The 10,961-nt window shown below is 57.9% G+C and overlaps 1 protein-coding gene across 1 annotated transcript; it reads right to left on the bottom strand.

Annotated features, from left to right (window-relative positions):
* Positions 1–330: 330 nt before the first annotated feature.
* HSP90AA1 (heat shock protein 90 alpha family class A member 1) lies at positions 331–5,444 on the bottom strand. Its single transcript, XM_037031262.1, has 11 exons — positions 5,337–5,444; positions 4,699–4,860; positions 4,242–4,608; positions 3,610–3,743; positions 3,010–3,330; positions 2,705–2,870; positions 2,357–2,547; positions 2,109–2,256; positions 1,711–1,979; positions 1,073–1,406; positions 331–785 (listed from the first exon to the last, which is right to left on the bottom strand). Exons 2-11 carry the CDS (start codon positions 4,858–4,860, stop codon positions 676–678), a joined length of 2,202 nt encoding a protein of 733 aa, XP_036887157.1. The 5' UTR covers positions 5,337–5,444; the 3' UTR covers positions 331–675.
* Between the last annotated feature and the right edge of the window lie 5,517 nt (positions 5,445–10,961).

Here is a 10,961-nt window from a genome sequence, read left to right as displayed (position 1 = left end):
CACTGGCAATAGCCCCTCACCCCCGTGGCCTCCCCACAGAAGACACCTTCACATAACTTCTTTTTAATTTGTGTGTATTTGTCACAACCTTTTAAAAGCAGAATGTGAGCTGAGCACTACGTTTCCATGTACAAAACTGACGACTTCCAGACAGCGTTGCAGCGCGGCCGGTCAGCGACAGCTCTGCCGAACAGCACTGTCCGCGCCAACAAGCCCTGCGGAGGGGCACTCGCTCCCTCCCAGCAGGCGCGGCCAACGTGGCTCACTAACATCTAGAGGCTGTACATGCAGCTGGTAACTACAGGGGACGGCAGGTTTGCAAGGTCGATCCTAGGGAACAGAAGCTGTTTACCTCGACACATCAACAACCAAAGAGCAAGGACCACGAAGCTGAGACTGTTTAGACCACACACACTGCACAGCGAACAGAACCGCGTCCTGTTAAACCGAGGCCAACGTGGAACTGAGAACTAGCTCTGCTTGGGGTCCACACTGTAACAGAATCACACTGAGTGGAAAGAAGCCTCATCTTTCCCGAAGTAGTTACTGTCATGCCATGTGGGTTTTTAAAATGTTAACAAAAATAAAACAGTCCTTGAAAATATATCATCCAAGGGAATGAAGGTAAAGAACGGAACACATGGGCAGGGCAGGCCAGGCCAGCTTCAGGTGGGCCTAGTCCACCTCCTCCATGCGCGACGTGTCGTCGTCCCCTTCCAGGGGTGGCATCTCCTCCGTCACGGCAGCGCTACTCTCATCTGCCGTGGGGTCGTCCTCGTCAATGCCTTTTTGGAGAGAAAAGCCCCATGTCAGCCTTCCCAAGACCAACTCATCAGTCCAGTACTGCTGCTGGCTTGTAACCACTCTGAAGGCTCAGCACACAGGTCTCCACTCTGTGTTTTCACATTTATGTGCAAATGGAGTAGGAGGCCCACCCCACCCCCTTCAACACGTGACTGAGAAACACATGCCCGGAGCTGCTTGAGAGACTCCAACTGTGCTCCCAGAGCTAAAAGGAACCCTTCTCAACAGCCACAAAGGGTCCTTTTCCAGCCAGAGGCTGCGCACTCACCGAGGCCCAGCTTGATCATCCGGTAGATCCTGTTGGCGTGCGTTTGGGGGTCCTCCAGGCTGAAGCCGGAGGACAGCAGCGCCGTCTCGTACAGCAGGATGACCAGGTCCTTCACTGACTTGTCATTCTTGTCGGCCTCTGCCTTCTGCCGCAGGGTCTCGATGATGGAGTGGTCCGGGTTGATCTCCAGGTGCTTCTTCGCCGCCATGTAGCCCATCGTTGAGTTGTCCCTCAGGGCCTGCGCCTTCATGATCCTTTCCATGTTTGCTGTCCAGCCGTACGTGCTCGTGACGATGCAGCATGGGGACGTCACCAGTCGGTTTGACACCACCACCTGTGTGAAGTCAAAGCATTAACTGTGAGGCAACGCACAGGCGCACAGGAGCCCAAGTACTGACGGACCAGGAACACTATGCACCCGTGAACTCAGGGCCCCCCAAGCCTCTGCTCCTCGTGCCCTCCTGTGCAGCTCAGGTCCGAGGGCCGTAGGAGCCACACTTGCTTCTGAATGGAGAGACGGGCACTAACCAAAGGGAACTCAATGAGGAAGGAACCGTGTGTTGCTTTAACTTTGAAAACCTTATGCTGCTTCCAAGTGTCCAAAATCAGGAAACGCAGGCATAAAGGAACACACACACCTTTTCTACTTTTTTCTCCAAGATGTCCTTCATGATTTTGCAGAGGTTTTCGAACTTGGTTCTCTTCTCTTCCTGTTTCTTTTTCTCCTCTTCATCCTCCGGAAGCTCCAGGCCCTCTTTGGTGACAGACACCAGTGTCTTCCCCTCAAACTCCTTCAGCTGCTGCACGCAGTACTCGTCGATGGGCTCGATCATGTAGATCACCTCCAGGCCGTGCTTCCGCAGGCGCTCCACGAAGGCTGAGTTGGCCACCTGGTCCTTGGTCTCACCTGGAGTTGAAGAGTTACCTCTAGACTTCCTACAGGAAGGGCTTCCGCTTCCTGTCCAGCCAGATCCCACCAGCACAGACACGGCTGCTCACGCCAATGCCCTCGCCCAGGCCGACACCCGCCCAGTACCTGTGATGTAGTAGATGTGCTTCTGGTTCTCCTTCATTCTCGTGCAGTAGTCCTTGAGGGAGACCATCTCGTCGCCGGAAGCAGACGTGTAGTATCTCAACAGCTCCGAGAGCTTCTTCCGGTTCTGAGAGTCTTCATGTATCCCAAGCTGCAAGACAACACTGGCCTTAGACTTTTTCTGCATTAGGAAAACTTACGAGTTTGAGAAGTCTCATCACCGCCACCCATGGTCCAGTGTCTATGCCAACCTTGATGTTCTTGGAGAACTGCTCATAGAACTTCTTGTAGTTCTCCTTGTCTTCCGCCAGTTCAGTGAAGAGTTCTAAGCATTTCTTAACCAAATTCTTTCTGATAACTTTCAGAATTTTGCTTTGTTGCAACATCTCCCGGGAAATATTTAGAGGAAGATCCTCAGAGTCCACCACACCCCTAATGAAGTCTGAAAAACAGACCAACGTCACTCCAAGGGCCAAGAGCACTCAAACACGAACCCCCCTGCAAGACGAGCAGCCCCTCCCAACGGGCTTTAACCCCAAGGCTGACGATATGAACACCCCCTGTGGCAGTGGCCATTCTCCACAGCCGACCCCACTTACTCAGGTACTCAGGGATCAGCTCCTCACAGTTGTCCATGATGAAGACCCTGCGGACGTACAACTTGATGTTGTTCTTTTTCTTCCTGTTTTCAAACAGGTCAAAGGGAGCACGTCTCGGCACAAAGAGCAGGGCTCTGAACTCCAACTGTCCCTCCACTGAAAAATGCTGGAACCAAACACACACACCGAGCCAGCGTCAGCAGGTCCCTGACTCATACCGGGTCGGAAAGGGGCCAGGATAAGGAGACCGGAATGACGGGACCTGCAGGGGCAGACTGGCCTAGGAGCCCCTGGCGGCCACTCACCTTCACAGCCAAGTGGTCCTCCCAGTCGTTAGTCAGGCTCTTGTAGAATTCCCCGTACTCTTCGTTAGTGATGTCGTCAGGGTTTCTGGTCCAAATCGGCTTGGTTTTGTTCAGCTCTTCTCGATCAATGTACTTCTCCTTGATCTTCTTCTTCTTCTTCTTGTCACCATCCTTCTTCTCCTCCTCCTCCTCGTCGGAGCCGACGTCTTCGATTTCGGGCTTGTCGTCAGACTCCTTCTCTTCCTTCTCCTTCTCTTCTTCCTTCTCCTCCTTCTCCTCCGCTTCGTCGTCACTGACTTCTTTATCACGTTCTTTCTCCACCTGCAAAAGACAAAAACGTCATTTTACTACAAAAAGGTAAACTGAAACAGTTAAAACTTTACAGCAAATCAGAAGTAGCTGACAAACATCAACCAAGAAACCTCTCGTCAACACTTGACGCGTTCAGCAAACTCTGCCCTGGCCACCAGGGCAGTGAGCACCAACCTCGGTTGGACCCGCCAGTAACCACTGCAGTCAGGGCCCTGCCTCCCCACAGATCTGTGAGACTCAGGGATGGCCTGGTCTCTTTCCTGGTCTGCATACTCGTTGCACACTTACGAAGAGAGTAATGGGGTAGCCGATGAACTGCGAGTGTTTCTTCACAATCTCCTTTATTCTCCTCTCCTCCAAGTACTCGGTCTGGTCCTCTTTCAGGTGCAAGATGACCTTTGTTCCGCGTCCCATGGGCTCCCCTGAAAAGGAGAATGAAAACCAGTTCAATTTCAATCTGAACTACCAAATCAAGGTCATAAAATTACAATCTTGCCTTGGCTGGTGTGGCTCAGTGAATTGAGTGCCGGCCAGTGAACCAAAACATCACTGGTTTGATTCCCCATTACCGCACATGCCTGAATTAGGGGCATGTGAGAAAAGGCAACCAATTCACTTTGCCCACTCTTCTAAAACAGAAAAAAAACACTCCCAGAAGGGTAAAGACAAGACCCTACAATTCCCTCAGGTCTCCATGCCACACGCAGTACTTTATAAGCCAGTCTGTACTGTAGAACTCACTGCTCCCGCCTAGCATTAGTCCCGCACAACTAACTGCCTCCCCAGAGATAAACCACGAGATCAGGCGGTTACAGGTCGTGCCCCAACTCCAGCGGGACCTCGCGACCCCCCAACAGGGGTTCAGAGCCCACACCCCCCACCTCTCGGGCACGGAGCCGATCTCTGCACCAGGTGCCCACCTGTGTCGGTCCGAACTGTGAAGGAGCCCCCTGCAGAGGACTCCCAGGCGTACTGCTCGTCATCGTTATGTTTGGTGATCACGGTCACCTTTTCAGCAACCAGATAGGCCGAGTAGAACCCGACACCAAACTGGCCGATCATGGAGATATCTGCACCAGCCTGCAAAGCTTCCATGAACGCCTTGGTTCCGGACTTGGCGATAGTGCCCAGGTTGTTGATCAAGTCGGCCTTGGTCATCCCTATCCCCGTGTCCACAATGGTGAGAGTGCGCTCTTGCTTGTTGGGAATGAGGTTGATGTGCAGCTCCTTCCCGGAGTCCAGCTTGCTGGGGTCCGTCAGGCTCTCGTATCTGATCTTGTCCAAGGCCTAGGAAAACGCACATGGTCAGGCCCAAGTGCCCCTGGGAGGGTCAGGAAATGTGAAACCAAAAGCCGACCGAATAAGTCGGACACTTACATCGGACGAGTTAGAGATAAGTTCCCGCAGAAAAATCTCCTTGTTCGAGTAGAACGTGTTGATGATCAACGACATAAGCTGCGCGATCTCCGCCTGGAAGGCGAACGTCTCCACCTCCTCCTCCTCCATGGGCTGGTCGTGGTTCTGGGCTTCTTCCGGCATCTGCGGCGACACGAGCGCTTGAGACCCCCTGAGACCCCCGCAGCGCGGCCCCCTGAACTCCCAAACCCCCTCCTAAGCTACAGCCTAATCCACCGAAAGCCGCCGACAAAGCGATGACCTCATTCCTGCGTCCGCGCGGCGGTCGGGAGCGCGCCTGGAGGCCGCCGGAGCCAGTCCTGCACAGGCAGCGCGCGCTGCCTCGCTGCAGCTCCGACCGGCGTCCCCGCCGGGCCCGGAGCGGCCCCCCTCCGGGTTGGGCCCCACGCCGCTTGTCCGGCCGCGCGGGGAGGCCCGGGAGGGGTGGGGGAGGTGAGCCCGCAGCAGGCCCGAGGCCTCCGGGGGATCGCGGCCGCCCCACGCCGCCGGGCCCAGAGTCCCCGCCGTCCTACGGACGCCCGCCGCTGTGCAAACACCGCCCACCCTCTGAATGCCCCGTACCCCGCGCCCGCGCCCCCGACCCGCCACCGCCCCCTCACCTTGGCTGGTGAACCGCACAGGCTCTGAAAGAACCTAGCAGCAAGACGACGCAGGAGCAACTGGCGCGCAGCGCCCGCTCCTCCCTTATATAGACGCGGGCCCGCCCTACGCGCGCGACGCCTTTTCCAGAAGGCTCCCGAACCTTCCGGAAGAACCCTCCCCAACCGCCGCCGCGGCCGCGCGCCCGCGCCTGCGCACTGGCTGCCGCCCGCGCCTCCCCCAACCGCCGCCTGAGCGCGCCTGCGCGGCCTGGAAGTCTCGGGAAGGGGTCGTGCTTTCGGCCGCCGCCCGGTCCTCGGCCCCGTCCCTCCGTCCTGCGCTCCGCTCCTGCGCCCCTGGCTCGGTGCGCGGGCAGACGGCGCTCTAGTGCCCTTTCGCCGCCGTGCGGGGCCGGCGGGGGGGGGGCCCACGCTCCGGTGAAATCCGCAGACTGAACTTGTAGTTGTGGGAGCGCCCCCGCGGTGGGTCCGCTCCTGAATGAAGTGGAGGGCGGACCCTCACATTCCTGTTGGCGTCGCTCGCCGCCTCAGAACCCGGGTGTCTGGCGTCAGGGGGCCGCTGCCAAATTCAGGGCCTTGAGGCCGTGGGTAGGGGTCGGGGGGCAGTGAGTAGAGGTTCTGGCCACGTTTTGGGGCTTGGGGGACGGGGCAGCCACGTGGAGTCCAGGCCCGGGGTTGGAGGACAGGACGGCGTCTCTTGGGGCCGGGCTGTGGGTACAGGTCCCTGGAATTCGGGCCGCACGTGCCTGCAGTAAACCCGCGCGTGAACCTGCGGTACCGGGCCGGCCCGTGAGGGGGTGACCGGGAGGCCACCAGACCCCGGGTTTCCGCCTTCGCTAGAAGAGGGTCCCTGGCGCCCCCCGCGGTCGCGGGCACGCCCTCGTGCGGTGCCCCGCTGTGCGCAGGGGACGTTCCCCGCGGCAAGTGCCCTGTCGCGAGTTCTCCGGTTGCGGAGCCTGCGGAGAATTCTCTGTGTGCAGATGAGTCCGACCTATGGCAACCTCTGGGTACAGCCACGTCCTCCTCACTTCGGGGCCCCTTAGGCTGAAACTCCGGTATTTGATGAACAAGTATTTGCACCCCCAGCTACACCCATCGTGATAGAGCCGTCTGTTTTACTTATTTTACCTAGTGTGAGGTACCCACGTCAAATACGTAATTCGCGGCTGGGGCGATTACCTTCGCCAAGAGCCAGTTTCTCAGGGGGAGTCGGCCGAGCGCTCTGGACCACGCCAGGTGGCAGGTGGCAGACGGGGAGGGGAGCTTTAGACTCGGCCGGCTCCGCAGGCTCCGCAACCGGATGTCTCACTGTGGGGACCCGAGCGCCCCCTCCCCGCCCGAGCCCCTTCCAGACTCTTCCAGGGGTCGTCCCCCACCCCGGGCTCCTTTGTCTCTAGCTCCTCCTACTGCGGGCTGCCTCGTCAGGCTCGGGGCCTTTGGGAACAACCTAGAAGCGCCTTAGGATGTAAACAAACTTGACTGAACGTCCCTCCCCTGGCTTATCTCCAGGGTAACCCAGCTTCTCCAGGAACGGGATTCTCCATCTGGGGCGTGAGGCCCGTTGGGAGAGTGAGACACCGGCGCGGGGCGTCCTGACTCCCTTTAAAACTGGACACACGGGATGGAGCCCGGCATCCACGTGCTGGGTCGTCAGGCGTTTGCGGAGCACGTGTGTTTCCGTCCCCAGCGGAGACCGAGGTGCTCAGCCCGGGTTTTCCCAGCGGCCTGGGCTCGAGCGGGGGAGGAAGAGGAAGGAAGGGCAGTTGAAACTGCAGGTTTCCTGTCGCCCCTGCTGGCGGTGAAAGGTCACCTCCTGGCGGCAGAGGCTGGCGCCACCAGCTGCCCTGTTGCTCTCCTGGCCTAGAAGCCTGGCCCGCTGCTTCCTTTCTGCCTCGCTTCTGCAACGGCCCAGGAGGTTCAAGATGAGCCGCCCCCCCCCCGGCCCCCCCGGCCCCCGTGTCTCCCAGCAAGCCCCTACTTTATTGTCCTGCCCACCTTTCAGATCCTCTGGCCCCCCGCCTGCCCGTGCCTCGGTTACTAAATCCGAGGATGGTTTCAGGCCTGCCCTCTGAACCCTCGGGGAACCACCCTGCTCTCTTTAGGGTTTCAGTAACGCCCCCCATTCTGCCAAGTGGAGGCTCTGTCCCTCTTCTCTGCGCACTGGCCCCAGGAGCTGTGTGCAGATGAGTCGGGGAAAGGGCCAGGCCACACCTGGATGTCGAGGCCATCCTGCCCCTCCAGCCCCACCTGGCCGCCTTCCATGGCTCCCTAGCCAGGTGATGAGCCCACCATCTTCTAGAACCCCAAGCACCCCCACAGGGGATCTGGGTGAGTCCTGCTACTTATGGTCTCCACATAACCCTGGAATTCCAGCCTTCCCTGCTGTCCCCACCTGCCTCCCTCAGTCCCTCGCCACTGTCCACGTGAGCCACCTCACTGCTCCTTGCCTCTTCTCAGCCCTGTCTCCACCCTGGGGCTGGGCTGCACTCTGAGAACACAGACCCTGTCCAAAACCCTCACTGACAAGCTGACAACCCAACCCCCATCACCTCCAGGAGAAACACAGCTCCTTAGCCAGGGGGCTCAGTTCCCATGCTGTTTCTTGTCCTTCTCCTTTTTTTTTTTAAACCCTCACCTGAGGATATATTTGTTGATTTTAAAGGAAGGGGGAGGGGAAGAGAAACATCAATTAGTTGCCTCCTGTGCGCCCCAACAGAATATAGAACGAGCAACCAAGGCCTGTGCCCCTACTGATTGGGACTTCTACCTACCCCCACCTTGAATGCCTGCCAGGCCCGACGAGGCCCCGGATGTGAAAAGGTTCTCAGGACTCGGGTACCTCCTTCTCAGCATGAACCACTGGGCTCAGCCAGGTCACTGAGCCCTCCAGCCCCCACTGGTCCACTCCCACCCTACCTCCTTTTCTACCCAGCTTCCTCAATTCAGTATTTCTTTTCTTTTCTTTCTTTCTTTAGATTTTATTTGTTTATCTTTAGAGGGGAAGGGAAGGAGAGGAGAGAAATATCAATGTATGGTTGCCTCTCCTGCGCCCCCTGCCGGGAATTACATCCCCTGCTGGGAACTGGCCTGCAACCCAGGCATGCGCCCTGACTGGGAATTGAATCTCCATCTTCTGGTTCAAAGGTCCGCGCTCAATCCACTGAGCTACACCAGCCAGGGCTCTTTCTTTTTTCTTTTTTTTAGTATTTCATTTATTTATTTTTAGGGAGAGGAGAAGGTAGGGGGAAAGAGAGGGAAACAGCAATTGCTTGCCTTTCAGACGCCCCCCCCCACCCCCCACCCCCCACCCCCCCGGCAACCCAAGCATGTGCCCTGACCGGGGATNCCACCCCCCCCCCCCCCCCCCCCCCCCCCCGCCCCAATCAGGGACCTAGCTGGCAACCCAAGCATGTGCCCTGACCGGGGATCAAACCAGCCACTTTATGGTTCGCAGGCAGGCACTCAGTCCACTGAGCCACACCAGTCAGGGCACAGCTCGGTATTTCTAACTCATCTCCGGGTCCTGCAGAATTAGCTAATTCTTTGCTGAACTTGTCCTGAAGTGATATTGTTGTCAGGGGAAGCTGACCATTTTCCTCCTCTGTTGGAGACCTTTGGTGTCCCTCCATTAAACTGGGAGGTGAGGCACAGGCTCTGGATCCAGGTGCCCTCACCTGGTGGGGGTGCGGCACCTGTGGCCACCCTGGGGTAGCAGGTGACCCGGTCTCTCATCTGTTGGGCCCAGATGTTTGTGGAGCATCCAAGTACATGGGTGTCTAGGAAACAGCTGTTGGGGATACTAGCAAGGACTGGTGGCAGGGCTGGATGGGAAGGAAGGGACCTGCCCATGCTTGGACAGGTTCATGGTGACCCAAGGACAGCATCTCTGGAAAGACCAAGAGCTGGGGACCATAGGCTGGCCTTTGAGGGAGATGCAATGGGGGGGCAGAGGGGTGTTAGGGCTCTCCGTCCCCTAACAGTCTCTCGCAGAAGAAGCCCCACCTGGGTCTCCTGCCCTGCTCTGGTGGTTCAGGGTCAGGCAGGGACTGGTGTGCTTGGAGCCCCTCCCCCACCCAGCGGGAGGCAGCTCAGGCGGAGCCCTCAGGAGCTTCGGTGATGGTGGGGGGAGGGCGAGGTCTTTACCCATGTAAACAAGCAGTGAGGCCAACTCGGGTGGTTCTTCAGTCTCGCAGGAACCAGCCTCGCAGCTGGGCTTTTTCCGGAAGCCCCTCATTCCCCCTTGATTTCACCTTCAAACCTTCTGAGTCATCCTTCGACCCCCACATTCTGGCAGCTGCCCAGTCTGGTGGGTTTTCCCTTTAAAGCGTCCTGTCTCTTCATGCTCAGGCCCTCAGCCCCTCACCTTGGCCACTTTCGGCTGGCTGTCACCGGATCTATTCGTTCTACGTTTCTGTTCCCCCTTCCCAGCGCAGACATGCCAGGGCTCTGGGGACACTCAGCCAGCAGTCCCCCTCCAGGTGGGAAGCGGGGAAAGGCCCAGGGCCCAGCTGCCCAGCTCCTCCTTCCCCTGGGCCCCTCGTTGCTCATGCTCCCCTCTGCACGCAGGCCTGGGCGCTCTCAGATCTGGAACACTGGCTGTGTACTCCACAGACCCTGCCCCCAGCCCCCAGACTGTCCTGAGAAGGGGGCACCCCTGCCGGCCCCCGACCCGGTGGCCTGGAACTTAAGAATCTAGCAGAGAAATCCACAGAGAGGAAGGAAGGAAAGAACAGAACGTGGAGGGGGAGGGGGATGGGGCGGGGTGGAGCACCAAGAGTTGGTGACATTGTTTCCTAGTCTGTTCTCTCAGCCCCACCCCTGACCCCAGGTGGCAGGAATGGGAGGGCTGGCTTCCTGGCCACCTGGCTACCTGCAGGGCAGCCCTCAGGGGAGCATTCCCACCACGCCCTGCAGCCCTTCACTGCAGGGAGGGCTGAGGCAGGGCTAGGACTCCGTCTGGCCCTGCCAGCCCCCCACCCTTCCCTGTGCACTCCCGAACGTGCCTGGAGCTGAGAGGCGGTCAGGGGTGGAATACAAAACAAAATTTCTTTCATTTTCTTTTCCTTCTTCTCCATTATAGCTTATGTGATTACTAGTGGAATGTGTAACAAATTAATCAAGTGGGTATGTTTAATCTTATGTTCTGGCTGAGATTTTGTTGCAGTTAGTTGCCCAGGAAGGAACAAAGGGACTTTTAACCTAGCTCTGACCCCACATGCCTGGTCACCAGGCGTGTAGAGGCTGATCCATTTCGACCCAGGAACACCAGACAACCAAACGTCAGCTTGCCTGCCCACCACTTGACGGGCTCTGAGATCCTCATCAGAGTGTGGACCTTCCTGTTCCCGAAATCAATGACACAGATGCTCACCGAGATGGAAACTCCCTTGGGGACAGGGGCTCCAAAGACTGCCCATGGCCAGGACCCCCTCTGCCCCTCCTACACACACTCCCTCCACCCCGCTTCCCCGGGGAACCTTGCCCCTGACACACTTCGGGGAAGGAGGGTGTTAGTGTTTTTATATCATATTGTTAGGTGTGCACTTATAATCCAATCCCTGTCTATGTTTTTTTTTGGCTGGGTGGTGACAGGCAGCATGAGCCCTGGCTGCGTTGATCTCCAGG

This window comes from Sturnira hondurensis, unplaced genomic scaffold (genome assembly GCF_014824575.4).
Source record: "Sturnira hondurensis isolate 20B ecotype Veracruz unplaced genomic scaffold, ASM1482457v3 Scaffold0021143, whole genome shotgun sequence".
Classification (NCBI taxonomy): domain Eukaryota; kingdom Metazoa; phylum Chordata; class Mammalia; order Chiroptera; family Phyllostomidae; genus Sturnira; species Sturnira hondurensis.
This window is presented reverse-complemented; position numbering and strand designations above follow the sequence as displayed.